At 39.8% G+C, this 12,727-nt stretch overlaps 1 protein-coding gene across 5 annotated transcripts in view; it reads right to left on the bottom strand.

Annotated features, from left to right (window-relative positions):
- Positions 1 to 12,727, bottom strand: part of TMEM241 (transmembrane protein 241) — a 54,875-nt gene that overhangs the window by 793 nt on the left and 41,355 nt on the right. For 3 of the 5 annotated variants that reach the window (XM_048507222.1, XM_048507221.1, XM_048507220.1), the window contains one exon: positions 1,789 to 1,853. In XM_048507222.1, the coding sequence (XP_048363179.1) occupies positions 1,789 to 1,853 (65 nt within the window). Of the gene's footprint in view, positions 1 to 1,788; positions 1,854 to 12,727 lie in introns of those variants that run through there. The other 2 variants (XR_007245395.1, XR_007245394.1) reach the window with 1 other exon arrangement.

Genomic DNA, 12,727 nt, shown 5'->3' on the forward strand with positions numbered 1-12,727 from the left:
CTTGAGCTGTGGATGCTTATCTGGGGAATTCAGATTAGCTTGTGCATTCCAACACATGCCAGCTGGGTGACCTTGGGCTAGTCACAGCTCTATGGAGCTCTCTCAGCCCCACCCACCTCACAGGGTGTTTGTTGTGAGGGGGGAAGGGAAAGGAGATTGTAAGCCCCTTCAAGTCTCCTACAGGAGAGAAAGGGGGGATATAAATCCAAACTCTTCTTCTTCTTCCTGTTAGCAATTCAGATAGCCAAGTTCAGTAGCACTGGCTGCGATTCTGAAAGGACGTCAACTCATACTTCATTCATCCAGAGCCTGGGCAGGTAATCTCTTCTGGGTTTTTCTAACTTTGCATTAGAGAAGACTCAGGGAGATGCTGGCTCGCCTCTGTTCCCTTTACAACAATTAACTGTTCTGACCTTGCATTTAACTACAAGGCTTAGTTTATGAAACAGCAAAGCTCCTTTCAGAATGTTATGAATAAAACAAACGATTGGGGGAAAGCCATTTTCACATGGAAAACATGTAAAGCTGACCAAGCTGTCTGGATTTTAATAGCATTACACTCACTTACATTCTTAACTTCATCGAGCTGTTTTCTAAGTCATGCAAGTCTTGTTGTTCCTGAAAAGGACTGATTCTTGTGTAACAATATTAACAATATCCTGTTTTATAATTATTGTGTTATGCACAAATACAGCCACAATTTTTGGAGGAAAGCAGGGGGGAAAGGGAATTCCATTAGAAACATAATATGAACACTAACTTGAGAGTAATTCCTATCAAACTCAGTGAGACTAGCCTTTCCATTGCACAAAGCTGCAGAGCCAAGGGTTTCCAGTAAAAGTTTAAAATTAACAATTAACTTGGACTATTTGTTTTTTTTTTAAACTTCACATTTCTTTTCTGAGGCAAGAGTCACACCGACACACTCTTTCGCTTCAGTTAACTTTAGTCACATTTCAGCTCCTATTGTACATCTACCTGCATCAATTTTCCTCATTTCCCAGCTGCTATCTGGAAGAGTTTGCAACACAGCTGTTTTTGGTACTTAGTTTGCTGTGCTGAGTCCACAAGTTGTCCCATGTTTGCACTTCTGTTGCATGGCTGTCTTTGTTCTGCTCTGCTGAACTGGCTCAGCTAAACAACTCACTGGCTAAAGAACTGTTCTTGTGTGCTGGAGAGACCTTGCCTCTCTACTAGCATAAGAAATAATGGCTCCAGTATTTCCTATAGATGGTAGATCTAGCTTCCTGACCCAGGTCCACTTTCAATACCTCCCTACCCCACACTACTTGGCAATGCATAGTCTCTTAAAATTTTAAAAGGCTATTCTTTTTAAGAGGAGCAGACTTGGTGTCTTCAGTTTGAAAGCCAGCTCTTTCCACAGAAAATAATGCATTAAAAGTTCAAATGGACCACTTGCCACAGAATAACTGTCAGCCTGGCATGGTTAATCTCTCTTCCTTGTTCCCTCCTTTTCTGTTCCTGCCTCCCTGAAACCTGAAACAAAATTCTGGGAGATAAATTATCAGGAGTGATAAATTACTTTCAGGAGTGTTTTAGGTCACTTGATATATTGGAGTTGACATGAAACAACTAATTTCAGCTATGGCATATACAACTACACATACCTAATTCTCAGTTAAACAAACACACACACAACTTGTTTCATGCTAACCATAATAAGTTACTCACTTTTTTCCCCCAAAAACCATTACTGGTAGTTAGACTTTTCTAAATATCCAAAGGACTATAGTGTGGAAATTAGAACAAAATCCTTGTGATACATACCAACAGGCAGTTGAAACATTCATTGCAATGTCAAAAATGATTGGAGACAGACCAGCTGTGATAACCTAGAAAAGGTAGCAAAAACAATGACAGCTCGTTACATCAACTTCATATTACATTCATCCTAAAGAAGCTAAACATCTGTTTATGTGTATGTGTATGTGTGGGGAAGCTATAATTCAGGGAGATTAACACCTGAAATTAGGTCTACCCAATGTAACAGGAAGATTAATTAATGCTTTCAGGCGCCTGTCTGAACTGTTTTATATTGTTTTATACTGTTGAATAGCTTGGATCGTTTTTAAATTATATGTAACTGCTGCCGGAGTTTTAATGTTTAAGTTATGCTGTCAAGTTGCTGTTAGTGACAGCCATGTTGTTGAGCCGCCTCGAGCCCTCCGGGGAAGAGGCGGCCTATATAAATCTAAAATATAAATAAATAAATAAATAAATATAAATTTCAGAATAAAACGCATTCTCCTGTCAACTAATAGGTGGAGCAGAGATGAAACAAAAGCTTGCCATTCGTGAAGGCTGCTGTTTGAACCCTTTGCCAACTTTCCTTTTACTTTCTTTCCAAAACTGGTAGATATTTTGCCTTCAGGATAGAACTGCTATGGCTTTTGTTGTTTTAGCCTTCTGTTGTTTTGTTTTAATTATGGCAATGGTGCCACACAGGTGTTCAGAAAAGTAATAAGTTGAACTCCATACGTAACAATCAGTGAAGCTAATCCCAAGAACCCTATTCAATGAACTGAAATTATCTAGTACATTTTTTCCTACCTGTCAGTCCCATGATACTAATGGAAATGTGCTTATTTTTGAAGCCGTTCAGCTGCTGCCATTACTGTGAATTAGAATTTTAATGTAATAACTGCAGCCCCAACAGGGAAATTTGACTGAAGGGTTTTTTAATGAATTCATGTATGTTAACTGTTAGTATTTTTGTATCGTTAGCTAAGCCTGCCCCTAAGCCTGCCCTTGGTCAGGGAGGGGCAGGGTATTAATCTAATAAATAAATAAATGAACAAACATAAAATACCAAATATTTTCTATTCCCAGCTTTCAATGCTATGGCTAATAGTGAACAAATGCCTCACACTGGGGCCACCCACAGGCAAGGCAGGAAGTTCTATATACGTAACGTATTTGCCAGGTATGCAGAAAGATATTACTTAGTAAATTAACCAAAGGACACTAAGGACAGAAATGGTGAAATTGGCTTAGCATTATTTAAAGGAAGAGCAAGACAGAAAAATAGTCATTCTTTCCAATGATGATGAATTGCTTTTATTTGTTACAGTTTTTGTTAGCTAAGAAATTAAACACCCTACATTGAGAGATTCCAACATTTTCCAATGACTCAAAGCTGAACAAACTTTATTAAACAGACTGCCTTAACCTAAAGGCTTTTCTCACTTGTCACTTGGGGAAATCCTCCTGTTCCGGCTTCCCTTTGACCCCTGACCCAGGATCTTTTCTACAACACTAATGGTTTACAATGAAGGTGGGGGCATTTTACTGTAAAATAAGGGGGGCTTTTTAAAGCACAGCAGGGGCAACCAGGCGTGTCAAATACTCCCTCCCCACCTGAACTCCCCACCCCATGAAATAGTTTTTCTCTAGCAATTTTTCTCCCATGAAGACTTCAAAACTAAATATTACTTCTGTCAGTAGAAATGCCTGAGAAGGCTGTGTGTGAGTGTGGAAAAATGGCAGGCAGGAGGAAGGCTCTGCACCCTCCTCCAACAAGCCATAAAAGGCCTCCTCACTCCCCAGTTTTAAAGGCATTCAGAACAATCTGTACTGCAAGAGTTGAGCCACCATAACACGGAGTGTGGTCCTGAATTACATATTAGAATGTAAGAAGAGTGTCCATCAAAGGCACTGCACTGTCCTCTTCCACAAATGTCTCTGATTCCAAGAGTCTGGCACATAAAAAATAGTGATGTTTTGTTTACAATGAATTGCTAATTTTTTTAAACAGAGATTCTGATGATTTTTACAAAAATCTTTCAGTCATCCAAAGTAACCAGGAAACTATGGAGTTTCACATCTTCCTTCTAGAAACAAATATCAAACACTCAGGGAATCCAACTATAAGGCAAATTAATAGAATAACTGCCACACTCAACTAGTCACATAAACCACATTTATATAAAAAGTATGTAATCCCAAACAAATATATATATATAGCCAAAATCAGAGGCAAATTCAGGGCAAGCAAAGTGAGAAGAAAAATGGTATATGCCAATTTGTGGTTACAAATCTAAAAGGTACAAATGAAGGGGAAATATCAGAGCATTGAACTGTGCAATTTGCTTAAGGACAAAACTGCAAACACAGTGCTCTAACTTGGACTGTAATCTTTCCATCTTTCTAAATTTAAATATGAATGGGTGCATTGTTTTTAGTACAAACAAGGCTTTATCTGGATTAATACAATAAGTGTATTTTTATCCTGTGGAACCTTTGAAGGCAAAGTAGGATCTCAATCTCACATTGACACACACAAAAAATCAGAGTGCACAGTGATGCTGGAGCCAGGAATTCTTAGACCACAGACTCTCTAAGGGTACAAATCATAGGGCTATCCTGAGAACACATTTCTGGAGAAAGTCCTATTGAGGAAATCTGAATAGGACTCTGGTGGGCATCTTATCATTGCTCTCTCAATCAGTTGAAAAGCCTATAATCATGTACAACCCAGCTGCATAGAACAGAGCAAGGGTAAAATGGATGCCAATCTTAATTAAAGGGTTTGATATCAAGAAAGATTGCCAGACATTTGACATCACTCTTTCCCCTGCCGAATTAAGAATGCAAAGTTTCAAGCAATGCCCCTCCTAAGGGCATTGTCACTCAAATCTGGTTAACCACAGCCCAGCTTTGGAATTGCACATCTGGCTTTGGTTCCACAAAGAACTTGCAATTATCCACGGCCAATCTCATCAGCCAACTTGCTGTATTGCCTTGTAGCCTTTTTCCTAAACAATAACTTAATCTCAGACCTCCTGTCCAACTATTAAGGGTCGTTAAACCTTCAGAGTTTCTTTGTTTTAGCAGCCCAAGTTCATCAAGGTTTGAAATGTCCCTGTTTTAAGTTCATCAGGACTACCCAAAATGCATCAAGTCTCCCCAGTTTTAATCTCATCAAATCCTTTCCAACAGGAGTGTCCAAGCCTGGGAACAGAAGTTTGCTTTTTCCCAGGAAGACTGCCCTATTATCATTGCCAAAGGGTCAAATGCAACAAGTCCCCACTTGAATTCCCTCCATAAGTCCAATGTTGTTTTTTTTATGCAAGAAGCACTGACTCTTGCTCCTGCTCTCCTTGGACCTCTCCACTTCTGGAATAGTAAATGTTGCCCTCCTACCACCCTCTTCTATTCCCGCTATGGTCACCCCCTCTATTTCCTAGACTTCTTAAATTCTGTGTGCTTGAGAGTGTATTTTATTATCTTTGATCCCCTTTGATCAACCTCTGCATACACTGGTGGAGATCGCCTACCCACCTCCCACTTTGCTGGTCTGTTTGCAGATAATTTCCCCAACAATTAAAGGACAGACTAGACCAATTCAGTTGGTTGATGTGAAGGGAAACAGAACTAAGGAAGGAATCTAAAGAGCCACCAGCTCTCATCTAAACTTGCATAGGCGGTCTGCTTTATCTGTCTTCTGAAGAAAGAGAGGTGGCAACCAGAGACAGATCTTTTCATTTATGGCTCCTTATGCTTTTTCTGAATATATATTTGCCTGGGTGCCTACACTACTGAAATTTAGAAGCCAGGTGAAAATGCTTCTCAAACACCTCAAAAGAGATATGTTTTCTTGCTCTGTCCCCTGGATCCCTACCTTGTTTTCATTAAGTACCAATTGCTACCATTTTTTATTGTTTTTAATGTTATGTAGATTTTTTAAATTATTTTATTCAGATGTCATTGAGCTTCGCCTCTTTATGTTCTGACTGTGCCAAACAATCAGAAAGATTTTCTGTGGCTGGGCTAAATGCTTTTCCCTGTCCTACATTGAGTGGACATGGAGAGTACTTTACTCAGAGAGATTATATGCATTGCATATGGGACAATAGAAACTTTATGCCCTAATTTCTTTGATTGTGTGCTGACTACCCTTTTGAGCGATCTGTAGATACAAGTCATGATAGTTTCCAAGGTTTCCCTTGTTTCTATTCCTTTTCCTGCTTGCTTATACTGATCCTGATATTGCTTTGGCTGTAGCTAAATTTCTGGCAGCAGAGGCTTCTATGCAGGGATAGAAATAAAGTGTGGCATTTGTAAGAGATTTTGTTCAAAACAACTGGGTCAGTGGACTGTTAAATAAAGAAAGAAAAGCCTCTTTATGTTGAATGGTACCACAGAAATGCATTAATAAAATAACATATTGCTGATTACAAATATAAAAGCTTCTTCAAATGCTTGTGACAGCATTTTTCTACATTAAAATGTTTGTCTAAGATGGACATAGGGATTCTTCTTATACTGAACTAGATTATTGACCCATCTAACCTGGTTTACATTAGTGTGCATACAGTATGAAAACCTAGCTAATGCTGAGGAAAAAAGACCTTTAATGGCATTAAAAATAAAACACAATGTGGTCCACAGCCAACTAGACTATAAGAAAATTATAATGGGAAAACCATAAAAGATGTCCACATCAGTATTAAAACTGATTTACTAAAATAAGTATTTATAGTATAACAACCTGCCGGTTAATAATTTCTAGTCAGTATGTTTCTTTTGTTCTTTTGTTAAATGCAACAACTAAAAAAAGTAGCAATAGAACCGGTAATTTTCACATCCTTATCTGCTAAAAGGAACTGGATGTATTCTCTTTTGAAAGAAAAAAATCCAGCCACCTGAAACCCTTCCTTAAAGGTAAATGGAGTTATGTCACACTTTGAGTGATGTAGGTCCAAGACCCTGGTCACAATGTCCTTGACTTAAAAGCCTGGGTGGAAGATGACTACAGTTGGCTCCACCCCAGGAATAACCTGGCACACCCCCTTGTGCTAGCATTTGCTCAGAGTAGCTCTGTGGTGGTGCCCACTTCTGGTTTTTGCCATCACAGAGCTATGGGGTGCCAGATACAGCAATCCATGCTGGGAGGTGCCAGATGCTACCTCTCTATCATTTCACCGGCAAATGAAGCAAACAAGCCACTTAAGCCCCATGCTGCATCTCAGCAGTGATTCATCCCTCCCCCCTCTGAATTGGGCCATGGCGCATTCAGACAGAACAAGAATACAGCAATAAAGACAGCAGCAATACAAGTCAGTCAAACGTTTGAGGAAAAAAATTATAGAATAGCCTTTACAGATTCCACCTTACAAAAAACAATTCCTGAGAACTAGCCATGTTAGTCTGTTGCAGCAAAATAAAACAGAAGTCCAGTGGCACCTTAAAGACTAAAACAATGTGTTTCAATTTTCATTAAGTTTTCATAAATCAGAGCTCACTCCATCAAATGCACTACATGCCAGATGACTACAACTTTACAGAAAGAGACCTAAGTCACCCTGACCTTGGTTTCACTATTTATTTAAATTAATTCTATTTCCCTCTTATATGTTACTAGCTTCATAGTCTCTTCCAGCAATTTAAAATACTTTATTTGGGGATTTTTGTCTTTCTAACTTTGCTTATCTGAATTTCGTTATCAGCCTTCATGGCCAATTAAATTTCAGCACTCACGGAGATTGAGGCAGGCCTATTCAGCCCTTCTTGGTTTATGAAAATGTACGCAGGGCAGGCTCCAAGAGGGATGAAGAAGAGATATTTTCTCGTAGCAACCGGTAGACTTTTGGAAATCATAAAAACCAGATTGTCTTATGATTTGCAATTAATTATCAACCATTTATGGAGTGTTTCAAGTTACTAAGAGCTTTCCACTACAGTCCTAAACATCTTTCCCTGAAGGCTCCAACACTTACTGTGAGCTAGGTGGCATACAGAATGCAGAGGTAATATTCCACAAGTTTGCAATGCACATTTCTATGGATGTATCGAGAGAGAGGAGAAGAGGCTAGACAAAACACACACACAAGGCTGCTTCTTATGCTTCAAAAATCCCAAGGCCAGAGATGCTTGGCAGTGTAAATATCCATTAGGTGTCCAAAGAGTTCATCCTGAAGGAATTTTCGAATTGGTTAGAAGAAAAAAAACTAGTTTCAAAGAATTTCTTTTAAACACTGCTAGAATATATTAAGCTCTGGGGGGCTGAAATGTTGGTCAGTAAAGAACATTCTGAATTAAAGGTACTTTATAAGGTTTTGAGATCATTTCCTTTTTATTCCAAGTTGCAACAGTGGAGGGGAGAAACTAGGGAAATTGATGTGTTGAAGACCAACTCAAACGCACACAAGAGCCTTCATAGGATAGGGGATATGGCAATATGGACTTCTTGTCTTACAGAGTTATCTACGTCTGTTTCAAATATCATACCTAAATATGGCCTCCCCTTTCTCCATTTGTATGCAGAAACATGATTAGATGTTTCTTCCCAGTTTGGGATACTGGCTGGTAGAAAGGAAACAAACAGGTTTGCTCAGGCACCAGACATCATCAAGAAGTCAGAGCCTGATTCAACATTTGCAAAACAGGGAAACCTCAATGTCAGGAAGAAGGGAGATGGAGTCTAGGAGTTTGCAAGCAAAGCAATCAGCTGTGTAGGGTTTGTCATAAAGTCTGAACACAGCTTTGTTCAAAAGTACACTGCATGGTTTTTACCAGCTCATCAAGCAAACTATAACCAAAAAAACCCTAGTTTTCCATGCCTTTTTGTTAGATTATGTTTTATGTCATCCCCCAAAGTATTGGAGCATATTCATGTGAATTCCAGTAGATGTTATAAAAACAAAAACAATAAGACATTTGAAAACCCAAAGGACAGCTGATATCTGAACCGGTCATGGGCAACAGTCTTAGAAGGGCTGATAAGAGGCTACCCCTGGGTAAATAAAGGAAGCCCAGTGCATTTTCACAGCAATTAACTTTTGACATCGAGTCAGGAGGTCATATGATGGATGCATCAACTTCTATATTCATCAAAACACAACTGAGGAAAAACATCCCTCATTAACAACTTGATCCAAAGATATGAGGAGCTGGAGGAGCTGAAAGACCAATGAGAGCCCAGAATCTTTTAACGTTCCAGCTGTGTTGGGCCCCGCTTCAGACTGCTGCTGCACAGGAAAGAGGAGTTTCAGCCTTGGATAGTTTTGCCTGCCTAAAGGCCTCCTTTCCCTCCTGTGCTGTTATTAGCCTTGGAAGGAAAATCAAGTCGGACAAAACCATGCAAGGGTGAAAAGTTTCCTTTTCCATCTTATACAGACAAATTTCAAACTTGGAATTTAACTTGAACAGGGGCAGTACAAAGCAATTCTTTGTTTGTTGTAAAGTTGTAATCTTTACAGAAACATAATGACTCTTCTAGACAGTCAAACTAGATCAGAGGTTACTGGACACAGTGTGTAACAGACTTCCCTCTGTGATACACCTCTGAAGATGCCAGCCACAGATGCAGGCAAAACATTAGGAACAAGATCCACCAGACCTTGGCCACACAGCCCAGAAAACCCACCACAACCACTTGAATCCAGCCGTGAAAGCCTTCGACAATACATATATCAGAGGTGTCCAACTCTGGCACTTCAGATGTTCATGGACTACAATTCCTAGCAGCCCCTGCTGGCAGGGGCTGATGGGAATTGTTGTCTATGAACATCTGAAGCACCAGAGTTGGACACTCCTGAACTAGATATTGGGACTTCCAATGCTGTAGTGAAGCCGCACAATGTTTTTGTATTAAGGAAGGAAATGTCTATAACTAGGGTTGCAAGCTCCAGTTGAGAAATACCTAGAAATTTTGGGAGTCAAGTGTGAGGAGGACAGGGTTTGCGTAGGGGGAGGGATTTCAACGAGATATAATGCTATATACTCCACCTTCCAAAGCTGCCACTTTCTCTGTTGATTGGAGATAATTTTCAAGTGGGAGATCTCCAGTCACTATCTGGATGTTGGCAACCCTATCTGTAACCCCAAACCATCCTGAGCTGGAGCCATGTTTATGAGCTCTCTCCATGACATCTCAGAATTTATGCTGCCTGAGACTGCATGAAGGAATCCATGTTCAATACTAAAGCTGAGAAGTTAATACTAGGCCACAGACAGTTAATATAGTGACTTAAAATTGGAAGCAGCCAATGATCAAGATTTACAGAACAGTCACCTGCCTCCTAGAATCATCCAGGAATCTGCCTTACAATGCAGACTTCTTTTGGAAATCCAATCATAATCAGAGGCAGCGTCATCAGCTACCTAATGGTCTTTGTTAACAGATATTAATCAGGTCTCCCATCCAGGCAATTTACCCATCCCACAAAAATCATCCCATCTTCCTGCCACTTCTCCCTTATGACCAAATTTGGATATTCTATGCCCCTCCTCTTGCTATTTTTACAAATGATCCAAAAATACCTCCAATGGGATTTGGCCCCAATAGTAAATGCCCAAAGAAAAGTAGAAGTCCATCTAATCTTCAAGTCCTTAACCTGAATGGCCCCAAGCTAGCCTCATCACATCTCAAAGTAACATCAGGGGCCAGCAATGGCAAACCACTTTTGAATGTTGCTTGCCTTGAAAACTCTACAGGATTGTCATGTCAGTTGTGACTCGACAACACTCACACAGAAAAAATCCTTCAAGAATTTCTCCTCCAACTCTGAAATCACTGGATAGAGACACTCCTCGTCTTATTCCTCCCATCCCTCATCTGCTGCCACTTTGGAACTTCTCCAGCTGAGCTCGATTACAGGATGAAGCAACACATGAAAACTTCAGTTCTGCTTCTTTAAGCTTCTTTCTCCTTCCCACATTATATCCCTTTCACTGGAAGCACTATACAGAGAGAACTCACAGTCCTAGCCCTCCTATGACTCTCACTCCCTTCTCTCTGGGGACACGCACTGTGCACGCACAGAAACACTGAGGGTGGATTCTGACTTCATATAAGTCTGGCAGAGGAACATCTAGCACACCTGGGACACCTTCCAGTATGAATTATGTGTTAGCTCAGTAATTTCCCAAACTCAGCATTTTATATTTCTTCTCAAATTTGCCTATATATATTTTTTTGCTTTTCATGTTACTCTTAAAAGTTCAATAAAAATTAAAGCTTACCTACAATCAGGGCAGGAGCAAGGGGGAACTGCACCCGGGGCATGTGTGTGCCCTGTACCTCTGCCACGCCCCCGCCCACCCCAGAATGCCCCATCACACTTCTGCACTGGCATGCGCTCAGTGCGTCGTGCACCCCCCGCCCCTGCCCCCGTCCTCTTGGCACTACGCCACTGCCTATAATCTTCCCCACTGTCTCCACCATTCTAAGTCTCTTCTGAAGGTTTGGCCCAAAACTGTGCTCATTTCAAGAACAGACAATAAGTCTCTTGTCACGGTGACCTTGGAATACAAGAAGATTCTCAAATTGATTCCAAGCATTTCTGGTAACATTTCACAGTGGTGTTTCTCCTATTTAACACAAGACTTCTGGGAGCTAACATTGGTCTACCAAAACCTCTGTGCAGCTGCTTTCATAAATAACCATATATCAAAACGGAAGTTCATGCACATTGTACCTAGTCAAAAAAATGTAAAACCTCAGGCAGATTTGCCAACTCATGGTTGCTTCTTATGCAACTGTTTGTGCTTAAATACAGCCCAATATACAGTGTGTAATATCAAAGATGCATACCTGAATTGATTACCATGTCGTTTTAAAAGTGACCAACAGAAAGGGAAAAGAACACTTACAAATTAATAGACAAATGTACCCTTCACATGCCACCATATGTGTATTTTTTACTTTGGTATCTTCACTCAAAGCTTCTCTGACATTTCTTAATATAAAATACTGTATTCTGCACACTGCAAAATCACAAACTCCACAGCTGGACCAAGTTTTTTTAACTCTTTCAGCAGCACTTCTGAGTCTTTTTCCCCAAGCATGGCTATTATTCAGAACAGAATGTAGCGGAGTCTATGTGAAATATGACCACGTACATTCCAACAGAAAGCTGACATGTTGCTCAAGTTATTTCAGTTGTTGTGAAATGGGAAATGGTTATCATGCTTTAGCTAAGTTGACATCTCTAGGGAGAGCAGCGCCAATAGAAACAGCACATAAAAACTAAACATCCCTAAATATAGTTTTAAATTCATCATCAAAAGTAGTAAAATTTCAGCTCTAAAAATAGCCTCTATAGTGATCTTAAAAAATTAAAACAGATAAGTCCTATATATGGGGATATTTATCTATGATAATTTTCCATTTCCAGTCTCATTTCCCAATTCAGTACCCCTTTGGGAGAACATAATTCAAAGGCAAACAAACTATTTTCCTGCTCCTGATTCACAAGCCGCAAGAACAACACAGCCAAAATCTTGATTCTGCCACTTCGGGAGTGTTTCTGCTGCTTCTCAGGTGAAGTAATGGAAAAGGATGGGTTATTTTTTTTATTATAGTAGAATGAAATAAAAAGAACTGCAACATTTCATTTTTCATGAGAAGATAAAATGTTACAAAGCTTTTCAAGAAACATTCATGAAATCACATTCCTAGCAATACGTTTTATGAGCATTTGATTAACCTGATGCTGAAAAAGTACAATTACAATCCAGAAATGAGTCTATGCCCCAGGTGCAAATACAAAAAATGCTCTCTTCTAAATAGGTTCCTTCCATTGTATACACACAGACTGGACAGGTCAGCTGGTTCACTCCCTCAAAAGATACAGCAAACTTCATAAGGTATAGACCTCTATTAATGCATCAAAGCTCCTGTGTTTGCAAGAATTCTTCAAGAGAGATGTAGGAGGGGAATTGGCTGGTGTAGGGAACCTGAGGTAGGTAAACAGCAAGTGCC

Source organism: Sphaerodactylus townsendi, linkage group LG09 (assembly GCF_021028975.2).
Source record: "Sphaerodactylus townsendi isolate TG3544 linkage group LG09, MPM_Stown_v2.3, whole genome shotgun sequence".
Taxonomy (NCBI): Eukaryota; Metazoa; Chordata; class Lepidosauria; order Squamata; family Sphaerodactylidae; genus Sphaerodactylus; species Sphaerodactylus townsendi.